Source organism: Muscardinus avellanarius (genome assembly GCF_963383645.1).
Source record: "Muscardinus avellanarius genome assembly, chromosome: 12".
Classification (NCBI taxonomy): Eukaryota; Metazoa; Chordata; class Mammalia; order Rodentia; family Gliridae; genus Muscardinus; species Muscardinus avellanarius.
Genome location: NC_137798.1, coordinates 35,504,118 through 35,531,322, shown reverse-complemented (window position 1 = coordinate 35,531,322; position 27,205 = coordinate 35,504,118). Strand labels below are relative to the sequence as shown.

Genomic DNA, 27,205 nt, shown 5'->3' with positions numbered 1-27,205 from the left:
CTTTTGTGCAGGATGAGAGATAGGGATTCGGTTTCGTTCTTCTACATTTGGGTATCTGGTTTTCCCAGATCCATTTGCTAAAAAGGCTGTATTTTCTCCAACATATATTTCTGACACCTTTGTCAAGGATCAGATGACTGTGTCTCTGTGGGGTTTTCTCTATGCCTTCTGTTTTGCTCCATTGGTCTGAGTGTCTGTTTTTATGCCACTACCATGCTGGTTTTGTTACTATAGCTCTGTAGTTTAATTTAAGTCAGATATTGTGATGTCTCCAGAATTGCTCTTTTTGCTTAGGATTGCTTTGACTATTCTGTGTCTTTTATTCTACCACATAAATTTTAGGACTGCTTTTCTTTTTGTTTTGTTTTGCTTTGTTATCTATGAATAATGTCCTTGGCATTGGGGTGGGAATTATATTAAATCTATATATGGCTTTTGGTTAAACTTTTGAACCCTCATATATAATTTATTGCAGTCTATTTAAAATTTATTTGAAGCCCTTAGATTTTAAATGATCCGTTCAATTTATTCTATTCTTCATTTTCTCACCTAAACATGTTTTTCCTCCTTTTTTCATTTAAAAATGGTCCACTTTGCCAGTGAAGATAGAAAGGAAGCTAAAATTGAATAGTTCAGCATATTTTGTTTCTTTGTTAACATTAAACCATTATTATTTTGTGGGTCAGGCTTCTATCTGCCTTGTTTTTTTCTACATGAAACACAGCTGAAACGCCTTTTGTTCTGTTTTAGCTTTATGGAACTTCAGGTCTTTTAGCCTTCCTGGAATGGGTCTTTGGCCAGAGCCAGCTCTGCATCCAGCCTGACTTTGTGCTGTCCTTCTGTGACTGACACATTCCATTTCTGAAGATGAACAGGTCAGAGCTAGTGTGTCTAGTTACCTCCTCCCTTTTCTTCCTTATTAGGAAAACTGTTGAGTGTAATCAATCTGGCCTGAGAGGCTGCTTCACTCCGCTGGGCGCATCTTGTTTTGTTTTGAGCTTCTGATCATGCATTTACTTATTTGTGTGTGTGGGGGAGTGGTACTAGGGATGGAACCTAGAGGCATTTTACCTCTAAGCTGTACCCCCAAATCTTTTTTATTTTTTATTTTGAAACAGAGTCTCAATAGATTGCTAAAGGTCTCACTAAGTGAGTTGCTTAAGCTCCTCTCAAAGCTGCAATCTTCCTGTCTCAGCCTCCCAATACTGGGATTACAGGTGTGCACCACCATGCCTGGCTTCCCAGAGCTTTCTGAGCTGCCTAGTTAGCATATATAAATACATTTTATGTTTGTTTGTTTGTTTGTTTTCCTTTTGGCTGTTATTATCTCTGAAATAATATATTTACAGTCCACCGAGTTCACCATTACTGCATCTCACTAATGTTTTTCTGGTCAGATGCTAAGTCAACACTGGAGACTTACTTCTTTCTTTCTTTCTTTCTTTCTTTCTTTCTTTCTTTCTTTCTTTCTTTCTTTCTTTCTTTCTTTCTTGGTGGTGGTACTGGGGTTCCTGTAAGCCCTTCTACCTCCGGGCTACACTCCCAGACCTATTTTATATTTTGAAAAAGGGTCTCTTAAGCCAGCGCAGCTGGCTTCGAACCTACGCGATCCTCCTGTCTCCGCCTCCCAAGCGCAGGGATTACAAGCGTGCGCCACCATGCCCGGCGACGCTCTTGTTTCTTTGTCCATCTGAAACAAACTGGTACAAGTGTTTCAACAAGAATTCATTGACTTTTCTTGTTGTTGGAGAGCTGTGGGGCCTTTCCAGCTCCAGATGATTCCAGGAATAACAAATTTTGGAATGTATGACTAATTTGAAGGAAAGTTTCCCAAATGGGGAATCTAATACCGAGATGACTTGGAGATACTGGGGCCAGTGGAGAAGCAGGAAAATAGGACTAAACCCCAGGTACAGAAATTGAATATTGGTAGTGAGGAGAGCAATGTAGATATGTGGTGGATTAATTTTATGATAGCTTGCACCTGTCACCTCTCAGTCACCTGCGCTCTTGGTTACTAATCTGATGGTACAGTCAGGTTGCAGTATCAAAAAGCCACAATAATTGCAAAGGATAGGTAGGTAATACCATAAACTTCATAATAAAATAAAATCCCCGACTGTATAAAAAGGCTTTCTCTTTATCCCAATCTCTACTTTTCAAAATACTCTTTATTCTTTGAGATGCAGTACCTCTCCTCAGTGAAGCTTTCCCATACAGACCCAGGAACACTCGGCTACCTTTCTTCTGTACTCCCACCTCTGTACTTTGTATTATTATTTGTGGGACTGCCATTTGTTTTTGTCTTTGTTTTTATTTTTATTTTTGGTGGGACTGGGGTTCCTGGAAACCCTTCTACCTTCAGGCTATACTCCCAGATCCATTTTTATATTTTTATTTGGAAATTGGGTCTCTTAAGCCAGCGCGATTGGCTTGGAACCTGCGTGATCCTCCTGTCTCCGCCTCCTAAGCGTGGGGATTACAAGGGTGTGCTACCACGCCCGGCTGTATTTTTTATTTTGAATCCTCAACAACAAATAATCATCACCTAGTCATTGTTTCTATTTCCAACATATACTGTATTACCTGGTAGACTTTATATAAATTATTAAAACATGACACAAATCAACTATATGCTTTGCCTAAGTTAGCTGACTTCAGCAAGACAGGAAAATATCTTAGAGGATTTCTTTGAGAGCTATGGCTACTAAGTAAAAGTTACAGAAGAACATCAGGGGGTCAGTTTAAAGACCGTTCAATGATCTGAGATTTCACAAATCTAACAAACTAATTTTAAGTAGTCATCATTCCACAACTGAAATATCTTAAGCAATGGAGTATTGGTTATATTTTTCTGTGCCGTGTGTGTGTGTGTGTGTGTGTGTGTGTGTGTGTGTGTGTGAGCTATTTAATAATAAAATGTGTGTGTTTGTGAATTTAATAATTTTTGTTTGTTTTTCTAATCCACAGAATTACTTTAAAATAGTGAATTTGTGAACTTGTGTGGGAGGACGGGTATCCAGAAGCTACTTTCAGTATTTTATATACTAAGCAAAAACTATTTACATAACAAAGCTTCAGAGCTGAAGAACTTCAAAATGTTTTGCTTTGGGTAACATTTATCTACTCAGTGTGGCAACACTGGTTATCCTCAGGACACAAAGCTCCTACTGGCTATATTTAAAATATAAATATATTAAATATATTAAATATATTAAAATATATTTAAAATATAGTAAACTATATTTTACTTTTTATTTTTTAATTCAAAAACCAGTTATTCTTAATTTCAGTTTGATTGAAGGGGATGATTTCAAAATAGGGAGTTCAGGTAGACACATATTAAATAATTTTTGATCACGAACTAAAATGTTTTCTTTGTATACTTTATGGATCTTTTATTTCTCTCAAAATTTTTAATATCTGACATAAGGATGCATTTTATAATGGACAGTGGAATATATTTACTCTTTCCAAGTTATGCATCAAAGGCATGCCTTATAACCCATAATGTTTTAATGGCTAAAGAAATATGGTAAATTGACTCATAGTAGTAGAGAGAGTTTGTATAATTCTGTTGTGAGGATTAATTGAATCTACTTCCTGTGTTACCTAACTTCATCTAGTACCTTAATTTCGGAATCTCAGTTTTCTCATGTGTCGCCTGGAATAAGGGTAGTATCTGCCTTTTAGGTAGCTTGGGAAAAATAGATGAAGTGAAGCTTGAAGCATTGTTTCTTTCTATCCTGTCAGTCCCACTGGTCATCACCAGAAAAAAACTAATGCTTCTCACAAGTTGCCAAAATTTGCAATAAAATTCTTAATGAAAATCTTGGAAGATATGACATTATATTATTACGCAAATATTTTTGACCTGCAGAGATGATCTATTATGCTTTGGAGTCTTCATTCTTTCTGTACTGCTAACCAGTTTACTCAACTTTATGCAACAATTTATGATGTACCTTAAAAGAACTACTGATTATATTAGGGTTTGGGGCTCAATTACCTGTTTTGAATGTTCAATGACAAAGCAAAGCATGTCATTTTCTCCTCTCCTATGTACAGGAGAATAACAATAGACTGTGAATAGAGAAAATCAAAGAGACACCAATACCAATAGAGGGGCCCGTTGTGTTTTGTGTGTTGCCCTCTCATATGGTTCTAATTTAGGTTGGTTGATTGATTATGACAGGCTGACAGATAGCACATTGTTCTCTTCTCTAGACACTTTAATATTCCTATTCTTACCCGTCCATTTTGATTCCAAAACTTAAATGAAATGGAATTATAGCATTCACTTTGTTTTCCTGTTCTAAGTGATTATCTCTGAAGTGCAATTTTGTGATTAGGCACGATGGCATGCATATACTCAGCTAATGCTGATTTCCCCCAGGGTGCAGAACAGGTAAATTCATAATGAATGGATGTTGTGCTTTGATTTCAAATGGATGTAAAACCTCACCATGCTTGGTAGTTTTATTTTAAAAATGTATTTAATTATTCTAAAATTAACAGGAGAATATTAAAATTGAACTTTAGAAATATGGCATTTAAACATAAGTCAAGGGTGCTAACTGCTTATGAATGTTAATCTCCTTCAGCATATGAAAAAACAGATTTACCTGACATAAATTGGAGGGGGCCGTGTCATTGAAAATCTTTAGTATAATTATTTATATTCTTCCTAATTAATTCCAAAAATGTCGGAATGCAGCTTGGTATTTGTATTGTCACATTCTAGTGTTCCTTATTTTGAAAACTACAATAATTGTTCAACTGATTTCAGCTGATTACTGTCATAGTTTTGTCACAATTGTTTGGTCCTTAGGGGTGACTTTAAGGTTCAGGAGAGAAGCTAGGAGATAGTGGCTGGCACAAAGTGTTTAACTATCTTCTCTGATATTTTAAGAACACATTTTATACTTGAGAATGAGGGACTGTTTTTTAAAGAGAACTTAGTATCCCACACATTAGATCAATGTGGAACCAATAACAAAATTAGATGATTGATACCCAAAGCACACCTAATTCACTGACTCCTAGAACAAGCATTGTTTATAATATGGTGAATCCAGAAGCGGGGAATATAATATGCAATTTCCCAAGCTAATTTCAATGGAGGAAGAAGAGAAAAGAAGGCAGAAAGGCTTTCCCCCAAATTCTCTTGTTCTAAAACATTTTGAAATCGGTTACACAATTCTGTTCAAACATTAGCGGATGGATGTTTATGGAAATGGCAAAGCCATCATCCGCCAAATCTTCTCTTTTTCGGTATGAGAAACTGAGGCTCATCATGATGACTGAGTGAGATGGCACTGAGTCATGGCAGTGTTTCCTCAAACACTCCTGACCTTCAGGACGGCTCACTGCCCCCTACACTGAGCAACCTCAGCCTCCAGCTCTGCCTGCAAATGGGTCTGCAAAGATCCACCCCTGTCCATTAGGTCTTTCACAGAAGGCCTGGTTTTTCAATTCTTTGTACCTTTCTATTTCTTGATTTGAACAATCACGAAAAGCACGAGCCACTTCTCTAATACCATAAAAATACCATGTGGAAAACTATAATTTTAGAAATGGATTTTAATATTCAACATGAGTACCATATAGAATATGGAACAATAAGAAATAACAAGAAATGCCGTACAGCGTGAGTAGTTTACTGAAGTACATTTCTATATGAGGTCCATGGCTCATCAGTAAGCACATTAAATCCCCCTGGGTGGCATGTAGGTGAACAGGCTTCTTGGTTACTTACAAGCTTGGTTTTAACGCTTTGCTTTATTGTCCAAGAATTCCAACAGCACTATCTCTCCAAAAAGAGGCTTCTCAGGTATCTAATGTCTCCCAGTTATACTTACCCTCCAACGTCCCTGTGGTCCTGCTCAGATTCATTATTCAGTTCACCAAACTTTTCTTTTAGGAATACTTCTTAACACCTTTCCTGTTCACTTAGGAAGAGAAAAAGCAAAAAGTTTTAACTAATACCATTTGTAAATTGGGTTACTTATTCCTTCATGTATGCTTTCCTCTAGCATTTTGGCTCATGTTACTTATTTATTGATTGATTGATTGGTGGTACTGGGGTTCCTCGAAACCCTTCCACCTCTGGTCTACACTCCCAGACCCATTTTTATATTTTTATTTGGAAACAGAGTCTCTTAAGCCAGAGAGGCTGGCTTTGAACCTGCGCGATCCTCCTGTCTCCGCCTCCCAAGCACAGGGATTACAAGCGTGCGCCACCACGCCCGGCTTTGGCTCATTTCAGAGTGAAAAAAACTTGAAAAGCTATGGCGGAGGAGGAATAGACTCTGACTTTGCCTGGGGTTACCTTCAAACTGGCCTGCTTATTGCCTGTCATGCTTATTATTTACAGATCCAGTCAATTTCTCTTTCAATGTTACTGTTTCTACAGCTTCTGCCACCTTCGAAGATTTCCAGATTCGTCCCCACGCTCTCTTCGTCCATTCGTACAGAGCTCCCGCGTTCTGTGATCACTGTGGAGAGATGCTGTGGGGGCTGGTGCGGCAAGGCCTGAAGTGTGAAGGTAATTTGTTTGCTTTGCTGTCATGCAACATGCATGCTTGCTGCTCCTGTATGCACACTGGAGCTGCCTATGCTCTGGCCCCTCCAGCAGTGTCTTCTGTCTCTGAGGAGGATGCTCATACATTTTGTGGATGTATGGATTCTGTTTTATTCATTTTAAAAAATTCCAATTTTTGATGTATTTGACTCAGTCTGGGAACATCTCTTTCCCTATTCCATGTGGAAATACTTCTTCATTTTATTTTATTGGATATATAGCCACAGCCAAAAAAAAATACAACCTGAGTTTTTAAGTTAGCCCAAAATTGGAACAGAAAGCACTGCAAAGAGCAGAGACTCAGAAGGTTAATGGAACCAACCAAGGTCACCCAGCTATTGAACAGAGAAGACTGAAACTGATCTTTGAGTCCCTACACCAATACTTCAGTTTTATCAAACCCTATGGGAGTGCTCTTTGAGCTGTACTATTCAAAATGCTCAGCTATGGGAGATCTTTACCAGCCACCACTCAGATAGAGGGCTAATATCCAGAATATAAAAGCGCTCAAAAGACTCTACACTAGCAAAACAAATAACCCAATCAAGAAATGGGCAACTGAACTGAATAGACACTTCACAAAAGAAGAAATACAAATGACCAATAGATAGATGAAAAGATGTTCAACATCATTAGCCATCAGGGAGAAGCAAATCAAAACTATGCTGAGATTCCATCTACCACCAGTCAGATTGGCAAGTATAAAGAAATCATATAACAATAAATGCTGATGAGGATGTGGGGAAAGAGGAACTCTTTTACATTGTTGGTGGGAGTGCAAACTAGTTCAGCCACTATGAAGATCAGTGTGGAGATTCCTTACAAAACTGGGAACAGATCCACCATATGACCCGGCTATGCCACTCCTGGGTATTTTCCCAAAGGGCTTGAAATCAGAGAACTACAGTAACATATCCATACCAATATTCATAGCAGCACAATTCTTAATAGCCAAAATATGGAACCAACCTAGGTCTCCATCAACAGATGAATGGATTGCAAAATTATGGGAAATGTACACAATGGAATTCTACTCAGCTGTAAAGAAGAACAAAATCATAGCATTTGCAAGAAGATGGAAAGATCTGGAGAACGTTATGTTAAGTGAGATCAACCAAGCACAGAAAGAGAAGAGACATATGTTTTCTCTTATGCCCAAACTAGGGAGTATTGGAAATACCGGAGGGACTCCAGACAATGGAGGGGAATCCTCAGCAAAGCTAGAATGGAAGGATAGGAGAGGAAGAAGGCTGAGGCTGAGGAACTACATCAGAATATGTTTAAAAGTATGAATGTAGCATGGTTAACCTGGACACCCATTGTTGGAAGGGGGGAGGAGGCTGGGAGGGAGAGGGTACCAATTGAAAATGTATACCATTTTCAGCAAGTCCCACATATAAATAAAATAAAAATGAAAGAAATGCTCAGCTACCATGACAGAGTCTTAAGACCTCGCCCAATCATCTCCTGTTCTTTCAGATTAGAGAGGACAGAGCTTTTTGAACTTTGGCCAGTATGACCAAATATTGGTGATTCAAAATGTAAATAAGCTTACCACACCTGTTAGATTTCTGTCTGTCTGTGAGGATGGCAATAAATAGACTATGATCTTGCAGAAACTCTACCTAACATGAGTTTTATGAAAATTTGTCTGGGCTGCTGTATGGCACATGGAAATTCTGAGTTGTGGTAGCCAGCCAATGAGGGATACATGTGGAATATGGAATATATGTATATATATATATATTTGATACTGATATTTCCCTCATTGGGAAATATGTTTTCAGTTATTGATCACCTACTATGTGGAAACCAGCTTGTGAAGTATTTTACATATTTCCTTAACAATTTACCATTATGCAGGGTATGGTGGCACACACTTGTAATCTCAGTACTTGGGATGCTGACGCAGGAAGATCCCAGGTACGAGGTCAGCCCCAGTTCCTTAGTGAGACCCTTTGCAACTTAGTGAGACCCTATTTCAAAATAAAGAATAACAAAATGTAGGGCTGAGAATGTAGCTTGGAGGTAGAAGGTTCCTAGGGTCAATCCCCAGTAACACACACACACACACACATGCACACACACACTACTACTACTACTACTATTACTACTACTACTACTACTACTACTAACAATAATAATAATAATAATAATAATTCACCATTATTGTTATCTCCATTTCAAAGAAAGGGAAACCAAGGTGAGGTGATTTTTTCAGGTCATACAAGCAAGCAAGTTGTGGTGTCAGAATACAAATCAGTATAATTTCAAAGTTATGATACACTGTGATTAATTTTCCCTCTATGTTTCCATTTATATTTGGACTCATGGCAGCTATAATTGGCTTACATCATCACTTGTAGGTTTTTTGCTAAATCTTTAAAAGTCCAAATTTATTATATTACAGATTATTTTTAAAATTGATAACCAGAGTAGTTGGTGAGCTTGTCCAATAAAATCGAACCCATTTGCAAATTGGGAGGAAAATCAGAGAAATCTCAAAAGAGAAATTGAATTTCCAAATATCAAAAGAAACAGAAGGACTCTTTTCAAAAATCCTAATTTATAACTAAGAGGGGAATAGCTTTTAATTTATGATTGAACAAAGCTATTTTTATTTTTTCTTTCTAGGTTGTGGTCTGAATTATCATAAGAGGTGTGCATTTAAAATCCCCAACAATTGCAGTGGCGTGAGGCGGAGAAGGCTCTCCAACGTGTCCCTCACTGGGCTCAGCACCATCCGCACATCCTCTTCTGAGCTCTCCATCAGCGCCCCTGATGAGCCCCTTCTGGTATGGCCTCCTGTTTATCCACTTCCACATTTACATGAGAAATCTGCTGGACCTTGTTATAACAGTGTTAATTCAAGCCCGAAGTGCTGGGAGGGAGGATGCAGCCAGGGTGTTAATGACTGTATTTCTTTAGGGCCTGTGCTATAGACTGGTCAATGCTTCATCAAGTAACCAACAGCTTCGAGTTTACTTTTATCTCTTAGTTGAGTGAAATTATAAAATATGTGAGGTTTCATCATGGTCATAGGGCCAGAGCAGCACAAACTAATGTGTTAATGTTGCAAAACATGATTTGTCAGAATTTGCAAACCAGAGATAAAAGATCTTTATCTCCACAGATTATTTATGTGTGGCATAGCTGAATGTTTATTTTGGGAGAAAATTTGAAATTTGCTTTCATGATAATATGGAAGTCTTTTATTGCTTGGTATTACTGATATGCATGTAAGTGTATTGTCAGACACCAACTGACAAATTCTGTGAGAAAAATAGCACTTAATACTTTAAATATTTCTATTAACTCTAAAAGGTTTTATGGATATAGCTTAAATATTCTTCTTTAGGAAAGTTGAATTTGGATTTTCCAAGTAAAAATTGTCACAATTATGTGAATTCTTTAAAATAAAAATAAGATTCTGAAATAGGCTAATGGTTTGAGGCTTTGAATTTCCCATATTTACCCCTTTCATCCTCCACTGAATGTCACAAGAACTCACTATAATATAGCTTGTAAAAATCAGAAAAAATTAAAAATTGCTAAATATTTAGATTAAATAAATTTCTTTTGGAGTGAGAATGACAGTGCAAAATTATTGGCAATGAAGATATGAAAAGCAATATATTTTGAAGGCATCTGTATGAATTCTGAATTACTTTATTGTTTGCAGAATATTTTATTGTTATCTTTATATCCCTTAAATTTTGTGTTAGCTATAAACCAGACATATAACAAATGAGTGCTCATTTTTAGCAGTAACAAAACTCCATGTTCTTGCTTTTACAGGCCTTTATTGTGGGAAATTTCTTGTGCTGTTGATGCTTCTTTAAATGAACCTAGTGGTAGAAGATGGGTGCTAAATCCCACCAATAACCTGAAGAATATATTATATTTTTCTAAATATTCAGTGTATGTGTAGTTGTATATATTTCATAAATTTTGATTAATTGGTATAAATATTATTCTTCTTGAAAGGTGCCTAACCAACAACAACAACCAAAAATTGAATAAATGTCACATTACCTTCACAGCTCAGAAGTTGTTTGGTTCAATTTACAAGTAGTCATTTTACAAGTTAATTCTGCTATCGGGTAGAATCACTGAGAGTCATAGTGTTTATAAAAAGGACATTTTACATTTATTTATTGATTGATTGATTGATTTACTTATTTATTTATTTTGTGGTACTAGTTATTGAACCCAGGGGAACTCCTACCTCCTATTATATCTCCTAGAAAATAGGAGATGTACTCTCCTATTTTTTATTTTTTATTCACTAAGTTGTAACAGGCCTCACTAAGTATCTAAGGCTGGCCATGAACCTACAATCTTCCTGTCTCAGCCTCCCAAGTATTGAGATTAAAAGCACGTGCCACCATGCCAGGGTAGAAGGACATTTTAAAACAAGTTAAAGAAACAAAATTGTAAATTAATTCTGTGTTATTTTTATTTTTACTAGGAAAGTATTTTTAAACAATTATCACCTTACAAGAAATTCAAAGCTTGAAAGTAGTCATTAATTATTAGAATAGGTTAATATCCAGATAATTAATGCTAAATATTAACTCTTTTTCCCAGTCTCAATGATATAATATATATGCATATCTGTGTATATACAAACATTCATGTGTATAGATTTCAAAACACAACATATGTGCAATTAGGTTTTATGAGAATAAATTAACTTCTATAGCCAAATCAAATATATATAAATATATAATCTATATGTAAATGTAATTTAGGTTATATAATTATCTTTAACAGACTTTTGTGTCTATAACTCAAATTATCTAATTGCTTTATTTAACAAAATTAAATAATTATGTATTTGAATTATTTGAATATAAACTATATTTTACATAAAATGTTGAAATTTATTAGTATTGCATTGATTAATAGAATTTTTGTAGTGGCATTTTAAAAATATATTTTTACCTGTATTTTTAAAAATCAAATCTTAACCTTTTTTCATGAATACTTGAAAAGTTGTGGTCAAATAAGTCATTTTTGATGAGAGAAAATATTGGGGTTGTAAGATACTTTAAAAATATTTGTACCAGCTGGGCGTGGTGGCGCACGCTTGTAATCCCGGCGCTTGGGAGGTGGAGACAGGAGGATTGCGAAGGTTCGAAGCCAGCTGCCTGTGCTGGCCTTGGAGACCCTGTTTCCAAATAAAAATGTAAAAAAATAGGTCTGGGAGTGTAGCCCGGAGGTAGAAGAGCTTCCAGGAACCCCAGTACCACCATAAGCTCTCCTAACATTCTTTCATATATATATATATATATATATATATATATATATATATATATATGTATGTATATTTGTACCATAAGCTCTCCTAACATTCTTTCAAATGTCCTTAAGGTAACCTTTTTTTTTGTGTGTGTGGTACTGGGGATGGAACCCAGGTGCATTCTACCTCCAATCCAATCTACACCACCAGCTCTATATTTTATTCCTTTTTTTTTTTTTTTTTTTTTTTTTTTTGCAGGTCTAGGGATGGAACCCAGGGGCATTTAACCTCCAAGCTACACCTTCTGCTCTATTTTTTTTTCTTTATTTGAAACCAGGTCTCACTGAGTTGCAAAGGGCCTCATTAAGTATCTGAGGCTGTCCACAAATCGTGATCCTCCTGTCTCAGCCTTCCAAAGGCTGGGATTACAAGCATGCACCACCATACCCTGCTCTCAGGTAGACTTTAAATGAGAAGTGCTCTTGAAAATAATGTGACAATGCTTGACACCTAGGCTCTTAAGATCGTGTTTTACATACATCGAAGCCATTTGTGCCCTGTGGAATGTCTAAGTGTATTTTTATTCAATTTCTGAAGAAGGGAATATTGAATGCGATACATATTTCCCAGCTGCCTTTGTTATGTTTTCTATCTTAGTTACTTTATGCAGGAACAAAACCACCCTGTTTTACCCAGGCATGCACGGAGTACCATGAATATGACCCATCTCAGCACCACAGCCCCAGGCAAAACATACCAGGTCTTTAATTATAGTTTGAGTTATAGCACATTTAGTAAAAGGTATGTCAATGATAATAAAACCATTTATGTCTCTATAAGAAGCATTTTTTTTTCATTTCTGGAAAGATTAATGCCACCAGACCATACAGATTACAAGACTGTGATGATAAGTATAGGGGTTTTCTCTCAAATATAAGAATATGATTTTTTTCTCTGTCATAATTGCCTATTTAACTATAAAACATATTTTACACTCATATTAAGACACTGCTATTCTATAAATTCATTCAGTTTGGGCATATTAATTGAATCTCAGATTTATATAATGATTCTACGATAGGAGGAAAAAACACACTAGGCTAGATCAAATAAACTTTACCTGTCATCAAGTTTGGCAGTAAACTGTATTTCTTATAAAGAAATAACCATAAAGCAGTCTGTTTTTAAGAAAATCCAAAATGCAGTCAATTTATTATTACAGAGCTATAGGAGTGTATTTCTTTTTGTAAAACTTCATCAGCATTGTGTTTTAATGCTTAGAATTGCTTTGGCTTTCCTAGGTCTTTTTTTTTAATATATGGATTTTAGGACTTTCCTCTGCCCCCAGATGTGTGAAAAAATGGCATTGGTATTTTTATAGGAATTGCATTGAATCTGTAGATCACTTTTACTCGTGTGGACATTTTGCAAGTATTTATTTTGCCTTTTCAAGAACATGGGAAGTCTTTCCATGTTCTAAGATTTTCTTCAGTTTCTTTACTGTTCTATGATTTTCATTATATTTTGCTTCTTGGGTTAGATTTATTCCTAAATTTTATTTTTTGTTTGCATGTTTACTGTTTTATTTTGTTTTAGGCTATTGTGAATGAATTTGTTTTATGGATTTTTTTCCAGCAAATTCATGATTAATATATAGAAAAACAATTACTTTTTATATGTTGGTTTTGTATCGGGCTACTTTGTTGAATTTGTTTATCAGCTGTAGAAGGATTTGGTTGAGTTTTTTGGATCTTTTAAGTGTAGTCATGTTATTTGTAAGGGTAATTTCAGTTCTTCTTTCTCTTTGTATCTCCTTGAATTCCTTCTCTTGCTCTGGCTAGAATCTCAAGTACTATGTTGAATAGAGTAGTGATAGTGGGCATCCTTTTCTTATTCCTGATTTTAGAGAAAATGCTTTTAGATTTTATCCATTCTATGTGATATTAGCTATGGGTTTGTCATACAGTGCTTTAATGTTGTTAAAGTAAGCTCCTTCTATTGCTATTTTTTTTTAGTGTTTTTAACATATATGGCTGCAGGATATTGTCAAGTGCCTTTTCTTCATCTATTGAAATAATCATGTGATTTTTGTCCTTGGTTCCGTTTAGGTAATGAATTACTTTCATTGACTTGCATATGTTGAACCAGCCTGGCTTCTCTGGTATGAAACCAATTTGTCCATGGTTTACAATCTTCACGATGTGTTTTACCTTTTTCTTGATGTGGTTTTCTATGTAAATTGCTTATATTTTATTAAGAATTTTTATATTTTGTTCATCAAGGATATTAATTTGTACGTTTCTTCCTTTAAGATGTCTTTGTTTGGTTTTGGTATCAATGTGATAATGGCTTCATAGAATAAGTTTGGGTGTTTTCTATTTCTTTCTATACCATGGAATAATTTGAAGAGCCTTGGGCTTAGTTTTCTAAAGTTCTTGAATTCAGCTGGGAATCTCCCTAGTCCTGAGTTTTCATTTGTTGAAAGACTCTTTATTGCTGCTTGAGTTTCTTTGCTTGTTATTGGCTTTTAGGTTTTTCTATATACTCTTGATTTGATTCAAATAGCCTTTTTGTATCTAAAACTTTGTCAAAATTTTTCTAGGTCTTTCAGTTTGAGGTGAAGTTTTCAAAATACTTTTTAATGATCTCCAGATTTCTGAGCTGTCTGTGGTTGTATTTCTTTTCTCATCTCTTATTTTGGTAATTTGTATCAGTCATCTCTTTCAATTAGGTTGTCTAAATGTTTATTAATCTTAAAAAAAACCACCTTTTTATTGATACTGTAATAACAAGTTATACAATAGGAAAAGATAATTTCCAATACATATATAATATAAAATATTGCCAAAGTGTATAAAGGACATTTACAAAAGAGTTGGACCCGGGCATGGTGGCTCACGCTTGTAATTCCAGCATTTGGGAGGCTGAGACAGGAAGATTGCGGTTCGCAGACTGTCTCAACTACTTAGTGAGGCCCTTTGCAACTCAGTGAAACCCTGTTTCAAAAAATAAAAAATAGGGCTGGGGTGTGTAGCTTGGAGAATGCTCCTGGGTTCCATCCATAGTATCAAAAGAGAGAGAGAGAGTTGGAAGATAGTCAACCCCATTTAAAATGTAACAAGATGCTTTAAGAGTGCTTTACAAATGATAGCCAGTAAGCATAAAAATGTCATTAACATCATTAATTACTGAAGCATTTAAAGTTTAAGTCTATAATGAGGTTTGTCTACACCAAAATGTCTGACATTGAAAGAAAACCTGATAATAACAAGTGTTGGTGAAGATACTGAGCAACTGGAACTTACATATAGCTCTCTTGGAAGTATCAATGGCTCAATAACTTTGCAAAACTAATTGGCAGTTACCTTCTGAATATGAGCATATACAGCCAGGCATGGTGGCGCACGCTTGTAATCCCAGCAATTGTGCGGCTGAGACCAGAGGATCGCGGTTCGTGGACAGCCTCAGCTACTTAGTGAGGCCCTTTGCAACTCAGTGAGACCCGGTTTCAAAATAAAGAATAAAAAATAGGGCAGGGGGTGTAGCTTGGAGATCAAATGCCCCTGGGTTTCATCCCCAGACACGCAAAAAACAAAAAAATACACACACACACACACACACACACACACACACACACACACAAACACACACACACATATATGAGCATATGCGTATCATGTGACTTACCAGTTGTATTCTTAGGTACATACTCAACAGAAATGTCTTAGACTCATGCACAGAAAAACACCTTACAGACATGATTTTAATGTATTTCTTCATAATAGCTAAAAACTGGAAACAGTGGAATAGTCATATAATGGAAAGTATAAATAATATAGAATTAATAAACTACTGATTTACTTAACAATCTGTAAATTTCACAACATAATATTTACAGAAATAAGGGAGACACAAAAGAGCATCTACTTATGAACTCAGATTATAACATTCAAATCGAGCAAAACTAACAAGATGAAACACTTCAGAATAATGGTTCATCATAGCGGGCTGCCAGCTGGAATTGATCAAAAGTGAGCATGGAGGAGGCAAGAAGTATCCGAGAACTTGATCAAGAGGAGGAGGTTGTCTGGATGTTTACACATGCAAAACCTTTTCAAGCTTTACACCTATACGTTTATAAACTTTACTTCTTATAAATTACTTGATAAAAATGTTTTAAAATGACAATAACAATAGCTATCCAATAGTAAATTAGAAAGTTCCTGGGATTCTTTCATCACAGGACACGTAAGAATAAATTATTATATCAGAATAATAAATGACTAAATTAAGCTATGAAATACCATTCAGTCAGTTAAAAGAAAATGGAGTTATAAAACTTACATTCAATAGCAAGAAAAAAACCTTTGGGGATAAATTAAAAGTATAGTACTACCTCATTCTGGAACACATAGAATTTATTTAATAACAAATTGTTTTTATGGTATATTTTTACCATAGATGCAAAACTATTTCATGTGCTCTTTATTCAAGGAAATGTAAAAATTAAAGCTGTGACATAAAATTATAAATATCTGCCAGTGTAGTAGGTATCTTTTCATTACTTGGTTGTCAATCGACATTTTTAGAATATCAAATGATTCTAACTTGATAGCAAGATAAAAATGACTCCATAAAATATTCAGCAAACAACAAATCTTGGTCAGCTAAGGTTTGGGAAAACATCTTGTGCCATCTAACTATTGGATGATCCAATAGTTAGAAAACATATTTAGAGATCTAACAAGTATAGCAACAATGAAATCAGTGTTCCTAAATGGATTCAAATATCAAATCCCTTTTTCTCATGAATATGAATATATTATATTCTCATGAATATGAATATATTATAGGGAAAATGTACTTTGGGAAATATAGCTTAGAGAAAATGAAAATGAATGCATAGTCCATTTTGAAACATCATGAGTTGAACTGTACTTACCTGAGGGTATATTCTGATCAAAGCCTATAGAGTGAAAGAGTCTTCAGGACCACTAACTGGAAGAGAATCATGAGCTTTGTATACTCAATATAGAGATGAGAAGGATAATAGCTTGTGTTGGAAATTGAGAAACTTGATTCATTTCCCTCCTTAAGAATACTGGTAGAGAGCCGGGCGTGGTGGCGCACGCTTGTAATCCCCGTGCTTGGGAGGCAGAGACAGGAGGATCGCGCAGGTTCGAAGTCAGCCGTGCTGGCTTAAGAGACCCTGTTTCCAAATAAAAAGTATAAAAGTAGGTCTGGGAGTGTACCCCGGAGGTAGAAGGGTTTCCAGGAACCCCAGTACCACTAAATTAATAATAATAATAATAATAATAATAATAATAATAATAATAATAAATACCAGTAGGCTGGGCTATAAATTTCCCTTAAAAGTGATGTTTTGGTCTGTGTTCAAATGAACAGCTGCTGCCTGTAATATCTGAATGTGCTTCATAGATAACAAAGCCTTGGCAGAACCTCACTCTAAATGTTCGCAGCTCCCAAAGCCTCTGATAAAATGGGAGTGTTGTAGATTACAAATAGGCATATAAGAATTCAGCAAGATATTTTTCTCAATGCACAGTAATTTATTCAATCCAGGGGAAAGAAATCACTGATTGCAAAACACAGTCATGCATTTTTTTAAGAAAAAAGAATCAGCCATATTTTAGTTTTGATTTGGTCTCTAGTTATCAGATAGAACTGCCAAAAAAGCTTGAGAAAACAAGTATTTAAAAAAGGAATATGTTCAATATAATTTACCGGATGAGTGCTGTGTACTTATTCAAGCTCTGTCTTATATTCCCATTGATACTCTTTCTCTTCTTTAAAAAAAATTCAGAGTAACTTTTTTTTTTTCTTTCTACTTACATTTTAACTTTGAATGAATCCAGACCAAAAAAAATGAGAACTCTAAAATCAGCCAAGAATGCGGTCGACATATTTTTTTAATTAAAACTCGCATTCACTATTGGACTTCCTGGTTTGTAAACCCCTGATACTAATTATTAATCAGCTTATTCTTGCCTGCAGGCACAAAACAACTGTGTAACCTGTGTGATTACTTTGATGACCTTTTTCTTTCCCCATTGAGAGTATGAATTATTGTGACAAAAACCTAATCTTTCACATAAAGGTCAAAAATGCTTCATTTTGACTATAATTTATTTTCAAGAAGATGAAAAAATCATGTTTCATCACTGATATCATGACAAGTAGATGTTTTCTTTTTACCTTTACCTGCTCATAACTGCAGTGTTTTTGCAAACATGAGTTAGTTTCTATAGTTCTATAGATTCCAGGGCCATTCTACCTCCAAGCTATATCCCCAGCCTATTTTATTTTTATTTTAAAACAGGGTCTTATTAGGTGGCTGAGTCTCACTACTTACCAAAGCTGTCCTCGAATCTGTGATCCTCCTGTCTCGGCCTCCTAAGTACAGGGATTATAAGCATGCACAAGCATGGCCAGCTTTCTTTTAAATATAAAAAAAAGGTTTTTATGTCAGATGTCTGTGTGGCCACAAAGATTGATTAACATAACATTTTGTTTTCCTTAAAAATGTATCTGTATCAAGTATTATTGAGTAATATGCATTGCTTCCCTTCAGTAACATTGTTTTCTTCTCTTTCTCTCCCTTTTCTTCTGCACCTTTTGCCTCCTTTATGCTCTTACAACTTCCTGTTTCAGTCTCCTATGAGTCCTGGCTTTGAGGTAGGTGCTAAGTTACCTGGTACTAGGTATTCTTTTTATCCAACAAAAATTATATGTTAAATTGATATCTGCACTTACTCCAGGAGGATAATCAGGTCAGAATTTAGCTCAAAATTCAACCCATAAAACTGCAGAAAGCACACGGGTTTGTGTGGCTTTGTCTTTTCTTTTTATGTTAACTTTGCACATTCTTCAATATGCACAGAACATCGAGATAATTTTGCACTCACGTTGCTTAATTCCATAACATGGCCGTCTGTTCTGTAAAAAATGAACAAGCACGCTGAAAATAAAACAGAATCCAGTCAATGTTCACCTTACCCAATACCATATTAACTGAAAATCATGCATATTGGAACTTGTTATGGTCCCAAGTCCCACAGAACCATGCAATCAGAACACTGACTTTGATCCCAACATGCATGGGTTTGAGTTGCTCAATAAGGAATCAAACAAGGACTGCCTGAAGATGAACATAATGGCCCAACACAGTTCCTGAACTTAGTCCCCTTTTAAATAAAGAATCTTTTAAATCTTATATATTTTTGTAATCTAATCATTACTTTCAAAAGATGGCCGGAGAATGGAAATATCAAGCTCCCAATCCAAGCAGCAATTATACAGTTCTTTCAAAAAGATTCTAATTAAGCACCCCATAACCCTTCCTGTACCTTAAGCAATTTATAACGTAATCATGAAAGACAGGCATTTTGTTTAAGTACTAAGGCAGAGCACATAAAAGTGTTCATATGATGACTTGTTTTGACTATTGACTTTTTAATGTTTCTTTTCCCTTATATTCCTTTATCTGTGGCCAACTGAAAGTTGACATAGTATTATTTTCCCTGAAGAGAATATAAATTTCTAATACTATTATTAATGTCCATTTTTAGATGGCCTTGTTACAGTAATTCTAATAAAGGAAGTTAATAAAAATATAACCAGGACATGTACTGAGTTAAATAAATGCAGTGAGTCAAGATTTCTGATTTGTAAGGCATAGATTAAGAAATTTGCTTCAATCATAGTAAATTCCAATTTTGGAAAAGTGGTCCTTGCTCAAAAGGTATCCCATTTAAAAAAATTCATCATGGTGTTGCACGCTTGTAATCCCAGCATTCGGGAGGCTGAGATGGGAGGATTGTGGTTTGAGAACAGCCTCAGGTACTTAGTGAGGCCCTTTGCAACTCAATGAGACCCTGTTTCAAAATAAGAAATAAAAAAAAAACATGGCTGGGAGGTGTAGCTTGGAGGTAGAATGCCCCTGGGTTCCATCCCCACTAATGAAAAAAAAAAAAAAAATCAGTGTGAAAACTAGGTAAGTGTAATTTTTTATATTCTTGCATATTTGCTTTTCAAAATGCCTTCCAGACATAATTATGTGAATTTGTATCCTTTCCTCCAAATAATCTCTTTGGGCATGAAGCCAAAAGAGGGCGGTAAGCATTTTTCACTTATTTCTCCCACATTGCAGTTGGGAACATATTGCAAAAAGGAAGACTGAAGAATAGTGTGATTTTCTGTGAAAATTGTACAAGACAAAGGCAGCCAGGTCTTCACAAGATACCCTCTACTATATAATGTACTCTCTGCATAAGCTATGTTTCTTGGACTTTATTGTATCTAATTATTCTAAAAAATAAGACTTTTCATAAATATCTTCAAGTAGAATGAGGCATAGGTTTTGATCAAATTTCCTTCAGAAAAATAATTTAAAGATAGTCATGTAAAATAGCTGAATTATTATATGAACCTGGTCATTGCTCCATGCCTAGCATGTCTTGGTTAATTAGCCCTCTTAGATTTGTGACCCCTGAGGTGCATTTCTAAACAAAAAGAGTTAAATAATTTGCCCTTGGGGAGCCTGAATAAATAACTTTTCAAAAATAGATATAGCCTATATCTTTTTTAAAACTTCCTGGTATTACATCACACAATTTATATTAATTTACTTCATCTTGCCTGTTGGTTAAATTGTTTTCTATATTAAACACTGTAGAAATAAAGCATCTAACACAGTCAGTATTCTCACTGCTGTAATCAAAACAACTGACCAAACCCAACCGTGGTGGTGGTGCAAACTTGCATTACCAGAATTTGGGAGGCTGAGACAGGAGGATTGTGGTTCACAGACAGCCTCACATACTTAGTGAGTCCCTTTGCAACTCAGTGAGACCCTGTTTCAAAAAAAAGAATAAAAAATAGGGCTGGGGGTTTAGCTTGGAGGTAGAATGCCCCTAGGTTCCATCCCCAATACCACACACACACACACAAAAAAAAAAAAAAAAAAACAAGAACAACTGACCACACAACTTAGATAAAGGAATATTTATTTACTCCCATTTTTAGAGAGTGATTTAGTCCATGTCAGAGCTCCAGGTGTGCAGAGCTCAGACATACATGGTGACAGGAAGCAGAGAGATGGAGAACTCACGTCTCCACTCTCACATCAAGGAGGCCAAAAGCAGAGAAAAGAGTGAGGGGAGAGGAGGACAGATCTTATACAAATTCCTATGGCCACACTCACAGGGATCCCTCCCTAGCAACCAAGTCCTGCTTCCAACATTACTACCTTGTTTCAGTGAGGGCTAGAAGGACATTCTAAGTACAGACCATTATGACATCCTAGTATGTGCATGTCTGTTTTGTATATTTATAAAATCTTTAATAAGTTCTCAATTATAATTTGTTGAAGCCAGATATATTGGCACATGTCTGTAATTCTAGCACACGGGAGGCTGAGGCAATAGGATTCCAGTTTCCAGACCAGCCTCAGCAACATAGTATGGCTTTCAGCAACATAGCAACACCCTGTTTCAAAATAAAAAATAAAAAGTGTTAGGAGGTATAACTTGGAATTCAGATGCCTCTGGGCTTAATAAAAAATTAGTGTTTGAATCAGTTAGTAGATTAGTAGATTATAGTCTTAAAAGTCAAATGAGTTATACCTTTTTTTGACAAAGGATTCTTCAAAAAGGGGTAGTTTATATTTATAATTTCACTGAAATATATGTAAGAGAATTTCCACTTCCTCATATTCCTCCCAACAAGAGATTTTGTCAATGTTTTAAGAGTATTTCCCCTGCTGATTTGATAGGTTAAATATATATTTCTATGTCTAAATAGAAACAGCTTTTCAAATATTCATTTGCCCTTAAAATTTCATTTATGGTAAATTATCTTCCTGTTTTCCTATCAAGTTACCTATTGTCATGTAGAGTATACATTATGATAGTAATCTCTTGAGTATTAATTACTCTGTGATAGAAGTATATTTTTAGGTTTATGTGTGGTTTTGATGTATTTTGTAGTGGTATTTAAACTTTATTTTTAATTAACAATTAATATTAGTATATATTTGGTATGCAATATGATGTTTGGATTCATATATAAATATAAGAAGTATTATTTTTAACATAGAGAGGCATATTTTTATTTATTCTCTTAATATAAACTGTTTAAAGTAAATTAATGTTGGAAATGAGATGTAATATTCTTATCAAGTGATTGAGAAGAATGATCTTTCTTGAAGTAACAGAGGTGGAGTCAAAGTGGAAAACTAAACATAATTCAAGATATTGAATGATCTTTGTGGCCACAGGATGTTAATTGATAATTCAAGAAGAAATGTTAGGCCTTATGAAATTTACATCTATTTTAAAATCTTAACTAAAGTTATCTCAAATGTTCTTAAATGTTTTCAAGATGACATCTATTCATAGATTTGAGGTTAAAAATTTTACACAGAACTTATTTTTAGTGGAATGAAATACTCCTAGCATGATCTTTCTGGTTATTTCTAATATTCAGATTTTCTTGCAAAAATTGATAGGAAATAAATTGGTCATTCTAAATGCTTTCCCTTTGCCTATAATTTTATAACCTCACTTTTTACCTTTTTTAGTTTTTGTGAAATTTAGTATTCAGTTTAACTTTTTATGTGAGAGTACATATTTTCAGAATAACAATTTGCTAAGCTCTTATTGTTTTCATAAAGGTTTGCTCACATATATTTACTTAAGACAAACATTACACTTAAACTTTTGGCTACATCCTTTCCTAGCAAAGTTCTCCTAAAAGTGACTCATTCATTTACTGTTTCCATTTATTTAAAATTTGAAGACAATGCCTATATTGTATTACCTATCTGTAACTGGATACACTTCAGAATAGTCATGCAGATTCTTTTCACATGAGCAATTAATGAAAAAGAAGGAATTCCTAATGCTTAATGGAACCACGATGATATTTTCTGCCCCAAATGAATATTTTCCAATGTAACAAAAATCTCTCTGAAAGTAGAGACTTCTGTACTCTTGAGTTCTAAGGTTCCAGGAATCCTGGTGATTCATCTTAACTAAACATCATTTTTCCACCTAAATATACACCATGACACCCATATAGTCTATGTGCCAGATATTGCATGATTTCTTTGATGATTGTGTAAACTAGTTCTCCAAATTCACACCTGGGCAGTGTATGCTTTCAGTGAAGAAAGATATCCAAGAATTATTTTGCCAGCTGTTCTCTGCCCCCAACAGTCAGAAGAGTGTGTGCTGTGGTGAATGTGTGAAAAGGGAGCTCTGTCAAATGAATAGTATTAGGAGGCTTACTGTGATTGAACTTTACCCGATTCAGCAGGTCTTGTATAGCATATATATACTTCTAAGTTGATGCTCTGAACAAAACTTACATGTGTATAACCACAAATGTGAAAAATATAAATATTAACATAATAGGATAGGTTTTCATAGTCCCATTTCTGGAGCGGACGTCCTCACACCACTTGCCCACACTTACAAATATATGTTTTAGAAATAACGATCTTAGCCAGGCATGGTGACACACACCTGTAATCCCAGGACTTGAGAGGCTAAGATAGGAGGATAGCAGGATCAGAGCCAATCTGAGGCCTTCAGTAACTTAGTGGGACCCTATTTCAAAATATAAAATAAAATAGAGCCAGTAGTGTAGCTCAGAGCTAGCATGCTTCTGGGTTCAATCTTCAGGACTGCTCTTCCCAAAAATAAAAATAATTCGATCTTGAACAATGGCTCTGAAGGATATGTCCATCCCTCAGGCTAGGTACCATGACCTCCATAAAACTCTCCGCAAGTGCCGGGCATGGTGGCACACGCTTGTAATTCCCGCGCTTGGGAGGCAGAGACAGGAGGATCGCGCAGGTTTGAAGCCAGCCACGCTGGCTTAAGAGACTGTTTCCAAATAAAAATATTTTAAAAAATAGGTCTGGGAGTGTAGCTCGGAGGTAAAGGGTTTCCAGGAACCCCAGCACCACAAAAACAAAACAAAACCTCTCCACAAATTACAAACAGCCCATCACTATTACCAATAGCAGGTATTTACCTTGCAGTCATGTTGCCCACCTAAAGTCTTGCATACCTGGTTGGATTAAGCCCTTGTAGTTCCTGACCACTTATATCTATTAAGCTCTTAGCTTCTATGAAACAAAGATTATTTCTCTTCACTTTGAGAACTTATGCATCTACAGGAATATGTATACACAGAAGAAAATGCAAATTTGAAGTAAAAATTATCATGAGAAGAGAAGAGAGTGTAGAAGATTGGAATTGCTAGTGACAATCAGACTTCTAGAATCCAGAAATAATTCAACTTCTAGAATACTTAGGTGTCCTTAAGAAATATTTAGCTATATTATTTTACATGACCTACTGTAGTTTTCTGCTATATGGTTCAATTTGATCAGATTAATTTATCCCTTTCTTCAAAAGAAAAGTGAGTTTTTATTTTTTTTATTTTTGCAGTACTGAGGATGAATCCCAGAGGCATTCTACCTCCAAGATACATCCTCAGCCCTTTTTTTTTTTTTTTCGTTATTTTTAAAACAGGGTCTCACTGAGTTGCAAAGAGGCTCACTAAGTAGCTGAGACTGTCCACAAATGAAACCACAATCCTTCTGTCTCAGTCTCCCAAATGCTGGGATTACAGCATGTGCCACCACACCCAGCATTGTTTCTGTTTTTTATAGTAAATATTATGAAATACAAAATGTGACATTGTCCAGAGTTATGAACTGAGATGGTGCCTTCATAAACAGCCTAATTTGAGTGCCATCTATTTTTAATTTTTTTTTTTACTGGTATATTGTAGTCATACATCTTAATGGTTTACAAGATAAAAAGGCATACATGCACACATCACTAAGTCATTACCCAATTCTCACCCCATTTCCTCCCCCCTCTCTTCATGTTTGGCTTAGAGATTGATTTTGATATGTTTGTTAAAGTACATCATGTATGTTAGGGAATTTCCCTCTTCTCCCCCATCCCCCTCATTTATGTCACCTTATTTGCTCAACTGTATTTTTTCCTTCTTCATCTAGAGTTCCTCCTATGACCCATTTTCGCCCTAGATTCCGCATATTAGGGAGAGCATCTGATTTCCAACATTTTGTGACTGAATAATCTCACTTAGAATAATGTTTTCCGGTTTCATCCATTTTCTTGTAAATGATGTAATTTTGTTCTTCTTTGTGGCCGAGTAAAGTTGGATTATGTACATACCATAGTTTTGTAATCTATTCAACTGTTGATGGACATCTCGGCTGGTTCCATAGTTTAGCAATGGTGAATTGTGCAGCTATATACACATGTATTAGTTTGGTAGTTTGGTTTCCTTTCTTTTGGGTAGATACCCAGAAGTGGTGTTACTGGATCATATGGTAAGTTTGTTCCCATTCTTCTGAGGATCCTCCATACTGTTATCCAAAGTGGATGCACTAATTTGCAATCCCACCAAGGATGTATTATAGTTCCCACTTCTCCACATCCTCACCAGCATTTGTTGTTTGTATTTAATGATTGCCATTCTAGTTTGTGTAGCCTTGCACCGAAGATGTCACTGAGTGACACAATTTCAATGAGTTAGTGCTTTCCTATATCTGTAAGTGCAAAGCTTTCAGAGGGTATAAATAAAGGAAAACTTTTTATGTTTTTGTGCACTCTCGCTCGCCTTATCCTACGCTGCCTTATGAACTAGTCTTTGGTCCTACTGCCTTGTTTCAGAAACGCATGTGCACATATACACAAACCTATCTAACTATATATCTACATCACTGACTATTGTAGACTAATATTCTATAAACTACTATAACAGCATCCAGTGGGCCACTGATTGAGAAAGAGGCTCAATCTTTAAACCTGCAGATTGTCTTTATCCTTTCCCAGCTCTCCTGGGTGTCTCCAAGGTAATAATCAACAGGTCAGACCTACCCTCTTTTTTCCTCTTTTTTTGTGATATTGGGGATTGAACTCAGGAGCATTTTTTCGTCAAGATACACCCCAGCCTTTTTTATTTATTTTGAAACTAGGTCTCCCTAGGTTGCTGAGCATCTCACTAAATTGCTGAGCCTGTTCTGGAACCTGTTATCCTCCTGTCTCAGCCTCCCAAGTACTAGGATTGTAGATGTTGGACACCGCCATGTCCAGCAGGACAGCCTCTTTCCAGTGAGCGCATAAGCTCAGACTTGGCCTCTGTCAACCCAAAGTCAATTCCAATGGGAATGGATGACTCTAAAAAAAATGACTGACTTGGATTTTCCCCACGTGATATGTTTATTCTCCAGTTCATTTTCAATGTGTAGATCAAGTCTGACACTTAAAACCCCAGAAGGACAATTGTTGATATGAGGAGTTATTTTCTTCTTCAGTGAACATGTCTCCTTTTTAAGTTTTAGATTCAGTGTGTCTAGCATTAAGTTTGCATTACCTTCCTGAAAAAAAAAGTAGTCAATCCTAATTCTATTATGTCTCCCCTTTCCTGCAGGAATCATATGTGTAGGATATTGGTAACTGACATTTTGAAAGAACCGTGTATGTAATTTGTGACAATTCTTCAGCAGTTCTGATGCTTTCCCTGCAAAGGGTAGATCGCTTAAGAAAATAGTAAGGTTCCTTTACCCTTCATTTCTGTTTACTTGGAAAGAGTGAGGCAATATAAAAGTTAATGTAACTTCAGAGACTACTTTAGCACTCAACAAATCTAGATCACCTTGTATTTTTAAAAAAGGGATTATATGTGTTATTACTTTGAAAGCTTTCACAAATTGCTGCAAACATTAAGAAATGGATTCTCCACTCTAAAACACAGCATCCGTCACCACTAAGTAGGGGGCATACATTTTTTTTTTCTTTTTCTGTAGCAACCTTTTCACTGTTTTGAAAAGGTGTTGATTAGCTTTTATTTATGCTATGTATTTAGGGTATCCAACTGAGGAGCCAAACTCACTTACCTAGCACATATGGCAGGCAGTTAGGGACGCAGTGCTAGAACAGCCCTGAGCAGGTTGAAATTCACCCCACACCCTGCCCTCTACTTCCTCAGTATCGGGACCTGGAAACATGTATTCCTATGTAAACTCCATTCCTCTGGGTCTTCATATTTGTCTGTTGGCAAAGAACTGGTCAGTGCTGGGAAATCCTTGCCTTCTCACAGGTTCATCTTGGGTTGTTCAGAAGAGGTAGTTTTTTTCTTTATTTTTGCTTTGACACAAGAAGCCTCAGGTTGAACATTCACAGAGGGGCTCTACTAGCAGCAGGCACAGGTGGAGTTAGATAATTATTCCCAAGTGGAGGAACTGGGTTTCAGAGGCTATAAAATAAATCTCTGGGCACTCTAAAGAGTGGACAGACATCATTTGCCTT

The 27,205-nt window shown here is 35.7% G+C and overlaps 1 protein-coding gene across 2 annotated transcripts in view; it reads left to right on the top strand.

Moving 5' to 3' along the window:
* The window catches only part of PRKD1 (protein kinase D1), a gene marked incomplete at its 3' end in the record, with an annotated part of 322,889 nt that overhangs the window by 223,621 nt on the left and 72,063 nt on the right, over positions 1 to 27,205 (top strand). Inside the window, exons 3-5 of one of the 2 annotated variants that reach the window (XM_080708235.1) lie at positions 6,416 to 6,547; positions 9,218 to 9,378; positions 18,501 to 18,524. In XM_080708235.1, coding sequence (XP_080564361.1) covers positions 6,416 to 6,547; positions 9,218 to 9,378; positions 18,501 to 18,524 — 317 coding nt within the window. The remainder of the gene's footprint in view (positions 1 to 6,415; positions 6,548 to 9,217; positions 9,379 to 18,500; positions 18,525 to 27,205) is intronic. The other variant, XM_080708236.1, reaches the window with a different exon arrangement.